At 48.4% G+C, this 17,760-nt stretch overlaps 1 protein-coding gene across 1 annotated transcript in view; it reads right to left on the bottom strand.

Moving 5' to 3' along the window:
* Nucleotides 1-17,760, bottom strand: part of LOC147659589 (NACHT, LRR and PYD domains-containing protein 12-like) — a 495,706-nt gene that overhangs the window by 331,721 nt on the left and 146,225 nt on the right. Inside the window, exon 3 of the mRNA XM_086951623.1 lies at nt 7,532-7,576. Coding sequence (XP_086807749.1) covers nt 7,532-7,576 — 45 coding nt within the window. The remainder of the gene's footprint in view (nt 1-7,531; nt 7,577-17,760) is intronic.

Below are 17,760 nucleotides of genomic sequence, written 5' to 3' on the forward strand. Positions count from 1 at the left end.
CAGAGAGTGAGGAGTCCTGGATGATGCCAAGGTTATGTGCATTGTCTGTGGGTGCGGTGTGGGTTCCGAGGGCTGCGGGCCACCACGAGTCATTGATTCACAGAGAGTGAGGAGTCTTGGATGATGCCAAGTTTGCATGCATGGTCCATGGGTGTGTGGTGGGTTCCGAGTGCCGTGGGCCACCACGAGTCATTGATTCATAGAGAGTGAGGAGTCCAGGATGATGCCAAGGTTGCATGCATGGTCCATGGGTGTGTGGTGGGTTCCGAGTGCCGTGGGCCACCACGAGTCATTGCTTCATAGAGAGTGAGGAGCCCAGGATGATGCCAAGGTTGCATGCATGGTCCATGGGTGTGTGGTGGGTTCCGAGTGCCACCACGAGTCATTGATTCATATAGAGAGTGAGGAGTCCTGGATGATGCCAAGGTTGCATGCATGGTCCATGGGTGTGTGGTGGGTTCCGAGTGCCGTGGGCCACCACGAGTCATTCATTCATAGAGTGAGGAGTCCAGGATGATGCCAAGGTTGCATGCATGATCATGGGTGTGTGGAGGGTTCCGAGTGCCGTGGGCCACAACGAGTCATTGATTCATAGAGAGTGAGGAGTCCTGGATGATGCCACGGTTGCATGCATGGTCCATGGGTGTGTGGTGGGTTCCGAGTGCCGAGGGCCACCACGAGTCATTGATTCATAAAGAGTGAGTAGTCCTGGATGATGCCAAGGTTGCATGCATGGTCCATGGGTGTGTGGAGGGTTCCGAGTGCCGTGGGCCACCACGAGTCATTGATTCATAGAGAGTGAGGAGTCCTGGATGATGCCAAGGTTGCATACATGGTCCATGGGTGTGTGGTGGGTTCCGAGTGCCATGGGCCACCACGAGTCATTGATTCATAGAGAGTGAGGAGTCATGGATGATGCCAAGGTTGCATGCATGGTCCATGGGTGTGTGGTGGGTTCCGAGTGCCGTGGGCCACCACGAGTCATTGATTCATAGAGTGAGGAGTCCAGGATGATGCCAAGGTTGCATGCATGGTCCATGGGTGTGTGGTGGGTTCTGAGTGCCGTGGGCCACCACGAGTCATTGATTCATAGAGAGTGAGGAGTCGTGGATGAGGCCAAGGTTGCATGCATGGCCCATGGGTGTGTTGTGGGTTCCGAGTGCCGTGGGCCACCACGAGTCATTGATTCATAGAGTGAGGAGTCCAGGATGATGCCAAGGTTGCATGCATGGCCCATGGGTGTGTGGTGGGTTCCGAGTGCCGTGGGCCACCACGAGTCATTGATTCATAGAGAGTGAGGAGTCCAGGATGATGCCAAGGTTGCATGCATGGTCCATGTGTGTGGTGGGTTCCGAGTGCCGTGGGCCACCACGAGTCATTGATTCATAGAGTGAGGAGTCCTGGATGATGCCATGGTTGCATGCATGGTCCATGGGTGTGTGGTGGGTTCCGAGTGCCGTGGGCCACCACGAGTCATTGATTCACAGAGAGTGAGGAGTCCTGGATGATGTCAAGGTTGCATGCATGGTCCATGGGTGTGTGGTGGGTTCTGAGTGCCGCGGGCCACCACGAGTCATTGATTCATAGAGAGTGAGGAGTCCTGGATGATGCCAAGGTTGCATGCATGGTCCATGGGTGTGTGGTGGGTTCTGAGTGCCGTCGGCCACCACAAGTCATTGATTCATAGAGAGTGAGGAGTCCTGGATGATGCAAAGGTTGCATGCATGGTCCATGGGTGTGTGGTGGGTTCTGAGTGCCGTGGGCCACCACGAGTCATTGATTCATAGAGAGTGAGGAGTCCTGGATGATGCAAAGGTTGCATGCATGGTCCATGGGTGTGTGGTGGGTTCCGAGTGCCACGGGCCACCACGAGTTGTTCCAAGCAAAGGGTTTGGAGTCCAGGATCAGGACTTCAGTCTTGTCTGAGTTGAGCTTGAGGCAGCTGTCCTTCATCTAGGTGGCGACTGCCTTCAGCACGTTGTAGAAATTGCTCTAGGCGGCTGTGGTCTTGTTTGAGGGAGAAAATCATTAGGTTGTCACCTGTGTAGGAGTTGATATTGAGACTGTGGCTTCTGACGATGGCTGCAAGCGAAGCCATGTAGATGTTGTAGAGGGTCGGGCTTTGCTAGGATCCCTGGGGCGCTATGCAGCTGATCTCTGTTGGTTCTGAGTAGAATGGCGAAAGTCTGAGTCTCTGTGTTTTGTCAGTGAGGAAAGAGCGGATCCATTCTCGGGTCTTGTTGAGGTTGTCGGCGTCGTGGACTCTTGTGAGGAGGGTGTGATGGAAGACGGAGTCGGAGGCTGCTGAGAGATACAGTAGGATGAGAGCTGCAGTTTTTCCTCAGTCGAGGAATGCGCAGATGTCATCTGTAGTGGCAAGGAGAGCGGTCTCGGTGATGTGGCTACTTCTGTAGCCGATTGGGAGAAGTCTAAGATGTGGTTCATTTCTATGAACTCGGAGAGTTGGGTGTTGATGGCCCTCTCAATGACTTTGGCTGGGAAGGGGAGCAGAGAGTTGGGTCTGTAGTTCTTGAGGTCCATCGGGTCAGCAGAGGGTTTCTTCAGCAGGGAGTTGATCTCTGCGTGTTTCCAGTCTTCGGGGAACATGGTGGACTCGAATGAGCAGTTGATGGTGTAGCAGAGTACCGGGGCAATGGAGGTGCCGGCTCTATTAAAGAAGTGGTGAGGGCAAGGATCCGAGGGAGCTTCATTGTGGATGCTCTTCATGATCCTGAGGGTATCGTCAGAGGTGAGGGTGGCCCAGATGGGCAGGGTCTGCTGGGATCTGGAGCCATTAGATGCAATGTTTATGGGTGGGTCTTGGGTTGCAAAGCTGTTGTAGACCTCCTTGATCTTGCAGTGGAAGAAGGTGGCTAGGTTGCCACAGAGGTCTTCAGAGGGGGGAATGTATGTTGTCTCTGTGCTGGGTTTGTTGAATTCTTTGACCACGGCAAATAGTTATTTGCTGTTATGTGCATTGGCATTGATGCGTTCCTGTATGGAGGCTTTCTTTGTTGCACTGACAGGTGGTGTTGTGCAGTGACGGCGGTTTGAAGGCTGCGTGGTCTGCCAAGATCTTGCTGCTCCTCCATTTTTTCTTGAGCCATCTGTAGGCATGCCTGGATTTTTGAAGGGCAGGAGAGAGCCAGCTGGCTTTCTTGGAGGGCTGCATGCCTAAGGGTTTTCTGAGGGGAGACAGTGTGTCAGTTCAGTTGGAGATTGAGTAGTGGAGGTTGCATGCTGAGGCGTTGGCATCCATGGTATTGGTGGTAGGGTTTTGCTGAGGGAGGTGGTGGACTGGTCTTTTGTGACTTTGCTCCAGCTTCTGTGAGATTGGCAGTGGGCATGATGGTGTATGGTGGGTTTTGCCAGGGAGATGGTGGTCGATCCAATGTAGCTCGGATGTGTGGCTGACGGAGATGTTGTTGCATACGAAGATAGGGTAGAGCGTTTGTCCTGCTAAGTGGGTTGCAAAGGTGACCAGTTGCTTGAGTCCGATGGTGGTGATGTTCTCCAGTAGGAAGAGGTGTTGCGGTTGAGTAGGTGGTCGAGGTGGTAATTGAGGTCGCCGAGGAGGATGTAGTCTGTTGAGGCGAGAGCGTGGGGAGCAATAAAAGCGGCTATGGCTTTGCAGAAGGTGGCAGGTGGGGACTATAGTGGTGGGAGCCGCGCAGGGTGTATTCGGGTTGGTCTGAATCTGGAAATGTAGCTATTCCAGGTAAGATGAGTGGTCGTCAGAGCTGGTTGTGAGGCAGAGGATGTATTTGTGTACGATGGCAATGCCTCCTCCTACCTGGTTGGTGCTGTCCTTGTAGATGATTTTGTAGCGATCGGAAATGGAGGTTCAAATGTCCGGGCTGAGGTGGGGTTCATCTATGTTTCCATGAAGAAGGCGATGTTGGAAGAGATGGATTTGAGTAGGTACCAGATCTCTATTGCGTGTCTTCTGAAGGAGCAAGGGTTGAGTAGGATGTAGCTGAGGGTGTCGGGTCTGGTTCTCGATGGTCGTGCAGTAGGTGTGTCTTGTGTGTGAAGGCAGTAGAAGGCACATTTGTGGCAGATGAACAGGCTTGTGTTTCCTTCGGAGATGTGAGATGGGAGCAGGCGGTGGGTGTCCAGGGTTGGGTGCATGGAGGGTGCTGTTTCATAGGGGGCCACAAGAATTGGTTGTAAATAGAGTTAAGAGAACTATAAGCATAGATAATGTGGACCAGACAGACATCACTACAACAGTATGTTGATATCAATTTAGGCATTTTTCCTTTTGCGGGTGCTGCTTTGAATAGTAGGAAAGTAAGACGATTAACACGTATTGTGGAAGCTGTTGCTAATCAAACTGCTATGGCATTAGAGAATATTACTGAGGAGCTTCAAATTACTCTGATTGTAGCGCTCCAGATCCCAATGGTTCTAGATGTCATATTAGCTGATCGAGGAGGTGCATGCCGTATTATCGGAAGTAGTTGTTGTGTATTCGTACCCAATAATTCACCCTCAGTATATGGCGCAATTTCTAAAATACATAAAATTGCTGCAGAAATTCATCCTGGGACCGGTACATGGACTTTTTTGGGTTGGATATGGACATTGCTCACCACTCGGGGTTGGAGACTATTGACAATTCTATGTGCAATAATTGCTATATTCTTTACCCTTTGCTTATGTTCGGAGTGCAGTTCCACACTATGTTCCATTTGTATTATTGCCTGCATCCCTTCCAAGAGAAATATAATGGAGATAAAAGCTCAGCAAATGATGAACCAAGAAATAGCTAAAATAATGCTTATTGATATTAATGGTGTATACCAGGACTATTCAAGATATGGAGGTAGCTTTAGCTAAATGCTAAAAGGATCGTCTGTTGTAAATTAGCAGCTGTAGGGTTAGCATTCGCTGAAGCTACAAGTGTTTCAGCGTTATGTTGACCGGTTTTCGGAGGCCATCTTATATTCACGGCCTCCATTATTAGCAACTGCACTACCTTGTGGTCACCATGCTCTTTGTCCTATCTCTTTGCCAGTTGACCACATAGTCTGCCCAGCAACAGGCTATATTTACCCCGTGGTCAAGGCCCGCGCATGCACCATCAAACCGCATCTGTTATTAATCGATCACCATTGAAAGATGTTTTTCCAAACTGGTCAAGTTGTTAAACTCCTCCCACATGCTGGATGTGTCCAACAAATGTCCTTATATGTACATAAAACCGTCTTATGTGTGTACCGCCCATTTTTCACATTTGTGTGTATGTATAAAAGAACCATGTGCCTTCTGTTCGGTGTGATACTTCTTGCATTACCGAAGGGTGCTGTTTTAATGTACCACCACCCCATGGGGTCCTAATAAACATGTATTTTGTAATCCAGTTTCCGTGCCAACTTCTATCCTTTTACAATAAGAGTTACTTGCGGCATATGCAGGCTCACTGAAACTCAATACGACACCAGGGCTTCGGTTTTTGGTCAGCAGCACTGAGAGGTGTTCAGTGGGGGTTAAGGAACTTCATCGTTCCTGGAGACGGACCTGCTTTTCAGGTGAGTGGCTGGACTCACATTTAACAACAGCCCTTTTGAACTTCTGTTTGGAAATCCTGTAAGAGGTCCATTGTGTCTAGTGAAGAAGGGATGGAAGTTACCTCTCAAACCTCCTAAACAGGATATTGTGGACTATGTACTTGGTCTCCGTTCCAGGATGGCAGAGTATATGAATAAGGCCACCAAAAACCTTGAGGATCGCCAGGAATTGCAAAAGGCATGGCATGACTAAAAGGCTGTGCTGACTGTTTACCAGCCAGGGCAGAAAGTGTGGGCGCTGGAGCCTGTGGCCCCAGTAGCCCTCTAGGACAAGTGGAGTGGCCCCCATACAATTGTTGAACAGAAGGGAGATGTTACCTATTTGGTAGACCTTGGAACTCCCAGAAGCCCCCATAGGGTATTCCATGACAACAGACTGATACCATATGTTGACAGGGAAGACATGGGCTTGCTCAAAGCTACTGATGAGGGACTGGAGGAAGAGAGTGACCCTCTCCCAGACCTGCTCCCACAGAACCCTGATGATGGGTCAGGTGATGGTGTAGCCTTGGCAGGCAACCTCACTGCCCAGCAGCAAGCTGATTGCAGACAGGTGCTCAATCAGTATTGGAACATGTTCTCACTTACTCCAAGTCAGACTACCTGGTGCACTCATGAAGTGGACACTGGGGACAGTCTGCCTGTTAAAAATAAGATTTACAGGCAGCCAGACCATGTCAGGGACAGCATCAGGACTGAAGTCCAGAAGATGTTGGATTCGGTAGTTATTGAACCCTCAGATAGCCCTTGGGCTAGTCCAGTAGTCTTAGTCCACAAACCTCACACCCAGGGCAATGGGGCGTTAACTGTTAACACACAATGTTAGGTGCGGGGTAATTGGGTTCAGGGAAATAGGGGTAAGAGGAGTATTCATTTTAGGGTATTATTTGGGTGGTTGGCGGTATGTATTTCTTTTTAGGACTGAGTATTTTGTTCAGGGTAGTTATATATATCAGTGCTTTTTCTGTACATGCACAGTGTTAGGATCGTGATGTTAGGGTTATAGGGAATAAGAGTAGGAAGAGTATTAAGTTTGCAAGTTTTATTATTTTTTGATGTGTTAATAGTTTTAGGGGTTGTTGCATTCCGCATTCGGAAACAGGAGCTGCATTCGGCTCAACCCACGGGCAAACAGCCCGAATAGCACCGACGCTGTGTGAACTGATACACACGATCCCTATTTTTTGACGAAACGGCAACCGATTACTTACGGTACCGTTCTCCTACAACACGTAAACATCCCGATTAGGACCGGGACGGAATTATCACCGGTCTCCCGATAACGCGCCTTGATCATTCAGATCAGCCCTGAAGATTCACAGCCACATGCTGTGATGAAACACGTGTAGGCTAGAGTGATACGCACAGTGATTCTGAGGAAAGAACACTGTTGAACAATAAAATTCGTTTTGAAATACTTATGCGTGTATGATCTATCCCATCGCTTTAACCATTTGACCGTTTAAAGTTTGAAATTTGATTGGATACACGAAGTGTGCTCTGGATTGTTGTCCAATCAACATCGACAAACCCAGCCTCCACATCCTTCTGCATCATCAACATTGACAAACCCAGCCTCCACATCCTTCTGCATCATCAACATTGACAAACCCAGCCTCCACATCCTTCTGCATCATCAACATTGTCAAACCCAGCCTCCACATCCTTCAGCATCATCAACATCGACAAACCCAGCCTACACATCCTTCTGCATCATCAACATTGACAAACCCAGCCTCCGCATCCTTCTGCATCATCAACATTGACAAACCCAGCCTCTACATCCTTCTGCATCATCAGCATGCACAAATAAAGTCTGCACATCCACAGTAGTTGCCCACAAAACAGGTCACTGCAGCATTGTGTGCTTCACAGTGAAGTTCAAGTCCCATCGAAGTGAGAAGTCTCTTCCCGGGGTTCAGAATCCTATTCATCATCTGCGTGGAAGCATCACATACCTGAAGTCTCTCCTGGAACCTCTTGGGCTTCATGAGGATCCGAAACTGAAAATGAAACAACACTTATTAATATCAAGGCTTTCACAGACAAGTAGAGTAATCCAAAACCAGTTTCCACTTTAAAGTGATATTATGAATTATTCTTAGGTCGCCGTAATGTGGGATGTATGTAGGCACCAACATTTTAGTCAGAATGTACAGGAATGATTCATTTATGTGCCAGGGCTTATTACGGAGATATTGATTATGATGGACTCAGGGCTTTGATAATTAATTGAACATGGTAGGGGGTGGGGGTTGGGCTCTTGAATAGCCAAAACACATTGGCTAATCAAGATCTACCCTCCAGTGAGGGAAGGAAAGAATATTAGCCATCAGACAGATACCACATCAATGCCAGGATGTAGTAAATGGAGTAGAAAGGCGTTCCTGAACACAGTGGAACAGATGCTACAGTTACAACAGGATATACCAATATAGTATACAACTTATCAGTTATAAACAACCTGCATGAGAGGACCAGCTACAAAATTATCACAAGACGTATGTTATTTCTAGAATGTTCTAATGGTGGGGATGCCACCCACTGAACTTGCGGTTCCCTGTCTGGTTTACAATGGGAACCACTGAGTTTCTGACAAATGAGTCTCAGATGGTTCTTACATCATCAATCAATCAATCAAGCAGGGTTCTTCTAAAGCGCGACTACTCTCCAGTTAGGGTGTCAAGTAGGCCTGGGCCTGCCCAGAGTTTGCGGAGTGCAGCTACAAGGAACTCCGCAAAGTGCAAAAAATTCTCCGCCACACTACGGAGTACAATAGAAAATGCAGTTTGAAGTATTTTTCAGTGCCGGATGCTTGTCCGCACTGTGTAGTCATGACGAACGGCACCATGCACAGCTCAAGCGGGCGCTGCTTTCCATTGCCGCTCGGGTAGATTTTTACTCGAACTGGCAGCTTCTCAACGCGAGCGGTCACGAGCATACGCGACCACTCACCATGAGAAATCCGACCACCCCCCGCGTTGAGAAATCTCGCCGGGAGGTTGATTTTCCACGCTCATGCTTGCCAACTTGATGTTGACAATCATGGAAGAGGAAAAATATCACCGGGAGGTGGATTTTACTTGATCGCCAACTTGACATTGACGAACGTGAGCGAGGAAAAAAACTACGATCCGCTACTCGGATATGCAGAGGCAGTGAGTTCCAAGTCTTTGCAGTTAGATAGGAGAAGGATTTTCCTCCAGCCGAGGTCTTGTAGATCCGTGGGATAGTAGCCAGGGCCAGTTGGGTGGAGCGGAGATGTCTGGTGGGTGTGTGGAGGGAGAGGTGGCGGTTGAGGTATACAGGTTTAGCGTTGTGGAGGGCTTTGCAGGTGTGCATGAGGAGCTTGAAGGTAAATATTTTTGGGATTGGGAGCCCATTTGGGTTTTTCTGGTGAAAGGTGATGTGACTGCAATGGGGGATGTTCAGGATGAGTCTGGCAGAGGCATTCTCGATCTTATGTCATTTCTGTAGGAGCTTTTTGTTGGTACTGGCGTAGAGTGTGTTGCTGTACTCCAGTCTGCTGCTGACAAGTGCATGGGTGACCATTTTCCTGGGCACGGTGGGGAACCACTTGAAAATCTTCCAAAACATATGGAGCTTGTGAAAGCAGGCGGATGAGATGGCATTGATTCATAGAGAGTGAGGAGTCCAGGATGATACCAAGGTTATGTGCATTGTCTGTGGGTGTGGTGTGGGTTCCGAGCGCTGCGGGTCACCAGTCATTTCAAGCGCAAGGGGTGGAGCCCAGGATCAGGACTTCAGTCTTGTCTGAGTTGAGCTTGAGGCACCTGTCCTTCCTTCAGGTGGCGACTGCCTTCAGCACGTTGTAGAAGTTGCTCTAGGCGGCTGTGGACTTGTCTGAGGGAGAGAATCATCAGGTTGTCGTATGTGTAGGAGATGATGTTGAGCCTGTGGCTTCTGTCGATGGCTGCAAGTGAAGCCATGTAGATGTTGAAGAGGATGGGGCTCAGGGGGATCCCTGGGGCACTATGCAGCTGATCTCTGTGGGTTCTGAGTAGAATGGTGAAAGTCTGACTCTGTGTTTGGACGGTGGGGAAAGAGTGGATCCATTTTAGGGTCTTGTCACGGATGCCGGCGTCGTGGAGTCTGGTGCAGAGGGTGTGATGGGAGACGGTGTCGAAGGCTGCCGAGAGGTCCAGTAGGATGAGGGCTGCAGTTTTGCCTCAGTCGGGGAGGGTGCGGATGTCATCTGTAGCAGCAAGGAGGGTGGTATCGGTGCTGTGGTTGCTTCTGTGGCCAACATGGAGAAGTCTAGGATGTGGTTCATTTTGATGAACTCGGAGAGTTGGTTGTTAATGACCTTCTCAATGACTTTGGCTGGGAAGGGGAGCAGAGAGATAGGTCTCTAGTTCTTGAGGTCCATCGGGTCTGCAGAGGGTTTCTTCAGCAGGGGGTTGATATCTGCATGTTTCCAGCCTTCGGAGAAGGTGGCGGACCCGATGGAGCAGTTGATGGTACGGTAGTGTTCGGGGGCGATGGAGGTGCCGGTCACGTTGGAGATGTGGGGAGGGCAGTGATCTGAGGAGGCTCTGGAGTGGATGCTCTTCATGATACTGAGGATATCTTCAGAGGTGAGGATAGTCCAGTTGGGCAGGGTCTGCTGGGGTTTGGAGCTATTGGGTGCAATGCTTATTCATGGATCTTCGTTGCAAAACTGTCGCGGATCTTCTTGATCTTGCGGTGGAAGAAAGTGGCGAGGTTGTGGCAGAGGTCTTGAGAGGGGAGAATGTCTGCTGCCTCTGTGCAGGGTTTGAAGAATTCTATGACCATGGTGATGAGTTTGTTGCTGTTGAGTGCATTGGCATTGATGTGTTTTCGTATAGCAGATTTCTTTGCTTATGCTGATGAGGCGGTGTGCAGTGATGGCGGTTTTGAAGGCAGCATGGTCTGCTACTGGTCTTGCTACTCCTTCATTTTTTCTCGACCGTTTGTACATGTGATTGGATTCTTGGAGGGTGGGAGAAAATCAGCTGGTTTTCTTGGAGGGCTGCATGCCTGAGGGTTCCGTGCAGGGAGACAGTGTGTTGGTGCAGTTGGAGATTCAGCAGTGGAGGTTGCATTTTGGGGCGTTGGCGTCCGTGATTGTTGGTGGTGGAGTTTTGCTGAGGGATGAGGTGAGCTGGTCTTCAGTGAGTTTGTTCCAGCTTCTGTGAGGATGGCGGTGCGCATGGTACTGTAAAGTGAGTTTGGAAAAGGAGGCGTAGACGCAGTGGTGGTTGGTCCAATGTAGCTCAGAGGTGTGGCTGAGGGAGAATTTGTTGCTTGTGGAGAAGATGGTGGTTAGAAAGGTGACCAGTTGCTTGAGTCTGGTGGTGGCAAGGTTCTCCAGTAGGGAAGAGGTGTTGTGGTCGACTAGGTGTCCAGGTGGAAATTGACGTCACCGAGGAGGATGTAGCCTGTTGAGGCAAGAGCACGATGAGCGATAAAGTTGTCTATGGCTTTGCTGAAGGAGGAGATGGGGCCTGGGGGTCTGTTTCACGAGGGTTGTGTTTGGTTGGTCTGGATCTGGAAGTGGAGGTATTCCATGTCGTATGAGTGGTCGTCTGGGGCTGAGGCGGGGTTCATCCATGTTTTTATGAAGAAGGCGATGTTGGGGAAGATGGAGTTGAGGAGATCCCAGATCTCTACGACATGTTTTCTGAGAGAGCGAGTGTTAAGTAGGATGCAGCTTAAGTTATCCAGTTCTTGATGGTTGTGCGGTCGGTGGGCCTGATGTGTGGAAGCAGCATAAGACGCAGTTGCACAGGTGAACGGGCCTTGGGTTTCCCTCGGAGATGTGAGATGGCAACAGGCGGTGGGGCGTCTGGGGTTGAGTGCGTCGAAGGTGCTGGTGATGCAGAAGTGAAAGCCACGAGAACCAAGATCCCTGTTGGTGGGCGCGGTCCGGGCTTGGACGGGTGAAGGTGGGTTTGTCTTTGGTATGACCGTGCAGCTGCTGCATTAAGTAGTGGTGGAGAGGCGAGAGGTGCTGGTCAGCTGGGAGGTGGGAAGCCATGCTGGGAGGGGGCAGAGATGCAGGAGCAGACAGCGGTGAGGGGGGAAAGCGAGAAGGGGGCACAGAGAACGGCACAGAAAGAGAGATAAAACAAGAGAAATACAAAAAATAAAGGAAACCTAAATAAGTACAGAGAACAGAAAGACAGACAATAGTCACCACTGGACCACCAGGGATTATGCACAGGCAGGAGCCGGTGGGTGGAGGAGGGCCTGGAACTAAGGATCTGGGCACAGGAGGGCAGACCACTATTAGGTGAAGCTGCACAGCAGTGGAACAACGCATACTGACAAGGTCAGTGAAGTCATAACATCTTGGCCTGTGGCCATCAGCTTCTGGACAGCTGGGTTGCAATCACCGCACCATAGTGACAGCCGATCTACTGTAGGGCTTTGCTCACTACAGACTCTATGGAGGGGCTTTTACCAGAATTGATGTTGACTTTTCCTGACTGGCACATAAACCCTGGCAGTGAAGGGTGGAGATGGCTATTAGGAAGTACGGATGTGCCCCTGAAAGCAAATATCTTTATAGAGCTACTCATCAAGAGGAGAGTAAATTAAATCATTGGCCTTCTGAGATACGTTACAACCACTGCTATGAACTTTGTAAAAGTTATTGGTGGGACTGAACCTCAGCACCTTGTGTGAGAAGTTGGCCTGGCATATGCTATCCACTAGTTATAGTGGGCACCTTGTACCAGTCCAAATGACCCTTATTGATGATTAGGTTAAATACAACCTTTATTTAAAGCTATCCTAGTGGGAGCTGTGGAGAGCAGCCTTCAGGCTAAGACTCGAAGGAATGTAAAGCAGCTTGTTTTACCAGTCTATAATGTCGTGAATGACCAAATGAAAGGAGAACCGCACAAGAGATATATAAAATAAATGTATTCATTACTAAACACTCTCTACTAACCTCTTTATGAGATTAGAGCACAAAGCTCAAAATATTTTTACATTTTACAATGTTAAATCACTAGAACGCCAGTAAATAGCACAAATAGACAGTTAATTCGCTAGTGACAAAGTATGCAAACTTCACCGTATTAGGCGACCTCAATCTTCACTTTGACCTGCTTACTGACTCCACCATCAAAAATCTTCTTGCTGACCTTTCCGCCCTACAACTTAACTCTCTTATTGTAACTCCAACGCATCAGGCTGGTCACATCCTGGATCCAGTATTTACAAACATCGAGGGGATTAAAACAGATGCACCCTTACCGATGGGATGGACAGACCACTACCTTATTAAACTGACTATTCAGGTCAATAAAACAAGGCACAAAATCATACCTTCTCGACGTCTAAAAAGACCATGGCACAAATTATCCACCAGCGACCTCCATGCTACCCTTGGGGAATTCCATCATGACACCAACCTTGACATCAATGTAACCTATAGCACGTTTCATGATTGGATCACGGGAGGGTTAGACGCCCTTATCCCAGCAAAATGGACGAAAGGACGTAACTCACCGTCCAACCCATGGTACAACGATACCCTCAAAACCATGTGCAAAGACTGTAAAAGAGCTGAGCACTTATGGAAAAGGGAATATAAAAACGATGATAAAACCAATTACCTTCTAAAACAAAAAATGTACCATAAAGCCATCCGCGTTGCGCGAACTGCCTTCTATGCAGATAAAATCAATTCTAGCCCTACCCCTGCCAAAGAAGTTTTTAAACTGGTACAAGAACTTCAGAGCGGCAAATCCCCCCCCCCCCCCAGCATTTCCTCTGCGCAACAATGCGAAGACCTAGCCACATTTTTCGTTGACAAAGTACAGAAAATCTATACATCCTTTCCTCAGCACTCCCCCAGCCCCACTAAAAGCTCTATCCCCTCCCCCAAATACACCACTTTGACCCACATCCCAGAAATTTCCATTGACAGCCTCACCAGACTATGTCGAAAAGTTAAAACTGGCTCTCCGTCAGACCCCATGCGCCTGGCTCAATTCTTAGAGTCACTTAACTTCTTTCTTCCTTCTCTGACCTCTATCTTGAACCTCTCCTTCTCTTCAGCGAGTGTACCATCTGCCTGGAAGCAAGCGTGGGTTTCACCCATCATCAAGAAACCCACCCTAGATCCATCTAAGCCGGAAAATTTCCGACCTATCTCCCTGCTCCCATGGCTGTCCAGACTCGCTGAAGCCCATGCAAACAGTATTCTGTCCCAGCACATGGTTCAAAACAACATCCTGGACCCATCACAAAATGGGTTCAGACCAGGCCATAGTACTGAGTCTGCTCTTCTGGCCACTACCGAACACCTCCGGACGATCTTAGATGCTTCTTCTCGACCTCAGCGCGGCCTTTGATACGGTATCCCACGACTTCCTTCTTAATCGCCTGGAGACATTCGGAGTATCTGGCCTTGCATTGGAGTGGTTCCGATCTTTCCTAAAGGACAGATCCTTTCGAGTCTCAGCACCCCCCTTTCTATCTAATCCTCACCCCATTGCACAGGGAGTTCCGCAGGGCTCGGCGCTGAGCCCATCCCTTTTTAATCTTTATGTGCAACCTCTTGCGACAGTGGCCAAAGAGTGAGGCCCGACACTAGTGTCGTATGCCGACGACACACAGCTGGCCATCACTCTGACGAAAGGCCCTTCCATCTCGGCCTCCAGATTTAAAAACGGTCTCTCCGCAGTAGCCCAATGGATGACAGATAACTGTTTTCAGCTCAATGCTGGTAAAACAGAAGTGCTACTCCTTGGCAAAAACACCAGCCTTTGGAATGAGCACTGGTGTGAGGTTCTGTGACGGTTCCGTGACAATTTGAAACCCGTGTTTTTCAAGTTTGTCGGAAATACATAATATTGGTATCAGTGAACCGCAAATGATCCATTTAGCATATCCTGGTGTTTTCGCCATGTTACGAGCAAGAGCACTCCTGTTATGGACATATTTCTGATCTACCCACGGCATCCATCTTAGATCATGGCCGCCATTTTGTGTTTCTTGCCCTCACATACGCAATAGCCTCTGATCACTTCATTACGATTAAGGACACGTAGCCTTAGCCGGAGATTCACCTCTATCATGACACGTGCACCTTAAACCAGATCACGCTGTAGCTGCATGACTCGACAAAGGCTGCCTCCTCTGCCCGAGGCCAGTCCTGCTAAACTGGTCCTCGCGTTCATTGTCCTGAGCATGATTAGGCGGCCGAAGCCGGTAGCCTTGCCCATTTACAACCCACAAACATCTCTTATCCCGCTTTCCTATCTTCCACACCTGGCTCCGTTCCTTTCTTTCTGAAACTTTATTAGGGGGAGGTAACGAACTTTACGATGAGGCGGTCCGGGTCCTGAATACAATATTGACAGGGAATTGTGACGAACTAGTGAGAACCCCTCTTCGTAGATGTTTTGTATCAGATTGTATCAACGGTTCCTGTGTACACCAAATATTTATTGTTCATGACACAAAGGTTTTGGGAATGTACCAACATGTGAAGAATTCGCCTGAAGGCTAAAAAATAGTATATAAGGAGCAACCCGCTTTGTACAATTTGAACAGGCTCCTGGTTACTGCCTTTGCGTAGTTTCTGTGACTTCTGTGTCCCTGCAGTAATAAACCTTTGGTCTTTGACGCCACCATCGAGAAGCCCGTGTTTCTGTTCATTTGTGCACCAAGGCAGGTGGGAACTCCGGGGTCTTTGGGTGTTGTCCCCTGACACCTCTGGACGGAACCAAAAAGTCCAGAACTCCAATTGGCACCCAACGTGGGGCGACGTCATTCGGTACCGGTCCAAAAGCCTGAAGAGTTCGAGAAGCTTCGTGTGAAGATTCCTGAGGGAGGCGCCCCACTTCATCGATCCCGGCATATCGCAAAAGTGGCCCTGGCGTTCTCTTCCACGAGGGTTCCCGTTCAGGACGGCTGCAGTGGGCCGTTGCCTTGACCGTCGCCCTGTCTTGGACCCGAGGTGCAGTCCTTAGTACGGCGAAACGTGACGGGTTTCTCCTTGGTGACGTCTTCAGTGACTCAGTTAAGTATTTAGTGGTAGCTAGCTGGTTACTTTGTGAGGATTGTTAAAAATCCTTGATTGGTTCTTAGTTTGGTTTGGTTCTTGACAGGATTATCACAGGTTGTTCTAGTTAGGATAATCTATTGGGTTTAGTTTGGGTATCGATACATCAGTTCGTTTTTGGTAGGCCTAAGTTCTTGGTTCGAGTGCACATATTTGTTCCGTGTTTTGTTTGTTTTGTGTTCCGGACTGAAAATGGTAAGTCGGAAAATGCTGTCTTGTTTTGGTTGCAACCGTGACTCACGATTGGAGGACTCTTGTCTGGTTCCTCCGATTGGGACTCCCCTATATGATTTATATTGTAAACATGGTGTGGGTCCTATATCTTATAATGAGGTATGGGTCCGTTACACTGCGAAAGATGGTGTCCTTAGTTGGCCACTGCATGGTAGTTTTGAACCCGAGATTCTCGACAACTTAGAAGCGAAATTATTTAGGAAGAAAGCCCGGCCGGCAATGTTTGATTCTTTCCGTTATTGGCGAAAAGAATCCAAACAGAGAGAAATGAAGAGGTTGAAGAAAGAACAGAAAGAACAAGAAGAGTTAACTCTAGAGCAAGCGGCTAAACAGTTACAGGCTAACGAGTGTGAGAAGGCCATAGATGTAGCCATTAGAGAACACAATCTAGCGATTGACAAGTGCTATCCTGCCTTGCCATCGAAAATGGCTAAGATACTGGAAGATTCCGAAAACGATCCTCTGTTATCTTATCTGTTACGATCACCTCCACCGTATGCACAAGGTGCTGCGGTTCCACTTGTCCCGAATGTTCAATTGCCGGTTGCTGGACAACCTGGTGTTCTTGCTCCTGTCCCTCAGAATCAAGTTCCTGTACTTCCTGTGATGAATGTGAATGTTCCTACAGCTCCTCCTCTTCCTGCACTGCCAGCCTCTATGCCTACATCTGTACCTACTGTTCCACAAACTATTTTTCTTGATACTCCTACTGTTCCGTTATCTATTCCTACCTCTACTGCATTCACTACGTCTGCGAGTGTGCTAACTCCACTTTCTGTTCGTCGAAGAATCACTGATTCTGTTTCTAGCATTCTGTCTCCTTTATATAAAACTTTAATTAAGACTCCTACTCCTGGTTCAGTTCAGAGACGTAGTCAGCTTCCAAGTACTGAGGAACGGGGAATTCTAGATTCCACGGCTCTCAGATGGATTTCGAAGAGCAGAAGATATAGTACGAGAGATGTGCTAGACACATTTATGCAATGGGGGGAACCAACACAACGGTACGTCTTCGATGAGATGTGCTCGTTGTTACGTGAAGAAATAGAAGAAGATGATGTAGAAACAGATTTGGAAGATTTGATTAAAATTCAAAAAGAGTTTGCTGCTGGAATGATAGTGGGTGATAATATAAAAGAAGCGATGGAACTTATTTTAAGTTTTAGGAATGACCCATCTCTTCGTTCACCGAGAGATTTAGAAAAAGGTAAAATGAAGCTAAGTCGCCAATATCCTATGAGGGAGGTTCCTCCGATCTGGCGCGAAGCAATACAACGTGATGATAATGCGGGTATTGCAGCTGCTCCAGCACAGTTCCAACGAGTATGGATACATATTCCATGGAAGCGAGCTGAAGTGCTAGCGGTGAAACAGGCTTTGCCAGATCCACGTAAGAATCCTGCTGGATATTACAAGGAATTAACACAGACAGTTGAGGCTTGTATCATGAACTTAGCAGACATCGATATGTTATTTGGCAATGTAGTTCCACAACCAGTGTGGGCTAAAATTCGTAGAGAGGATCATCAAGCTGCCTTAGGTGGTGATTGGGCAGCTATCACTGCAGCAGATGGTCAGCAAATAGGTGGTGCAAAACCCGAACCTCTAATTGCTAATCTGCCAGGTAGAATAATTGATCTAATGAAGACTCTGATGCCAGCATTACGTGTGAATTGGGACAAGCTATCAGCATGCAGGCAGAAGAAAGACGAAAGTGTCTCCGACTTCTTCACGAGGTTCGAAGAGACTTTTGTAGATCATAGTGGTCAGGACATGAGTACAGAAGGAGGACAAAGACTGTTTGTCGACAAATTTGTGCATAATTTGTTACCTGAGTTATGCAATAAATTAAAGGATTCAGAGAGTGCGTGGGCTGTATCCACAACA

The sequence above is a fragment of the Lissotriton vulgaris genome, unplaced genomic scaffold, assembly GCF_964263255.1.
Source record: "Lissotriton vulgaris unplaced genomic scaffold, aLisVul1.2 SCAFFOLD_774, whole genome shotgun sequence".
Classification (NCBI taxonomy): domain Eukaryota; kingdom Metazoa; phylum Chordata; class Amphibia; order Caudata; family Salamandridae; genus Lissotriton; species Lissotriton vulgaris.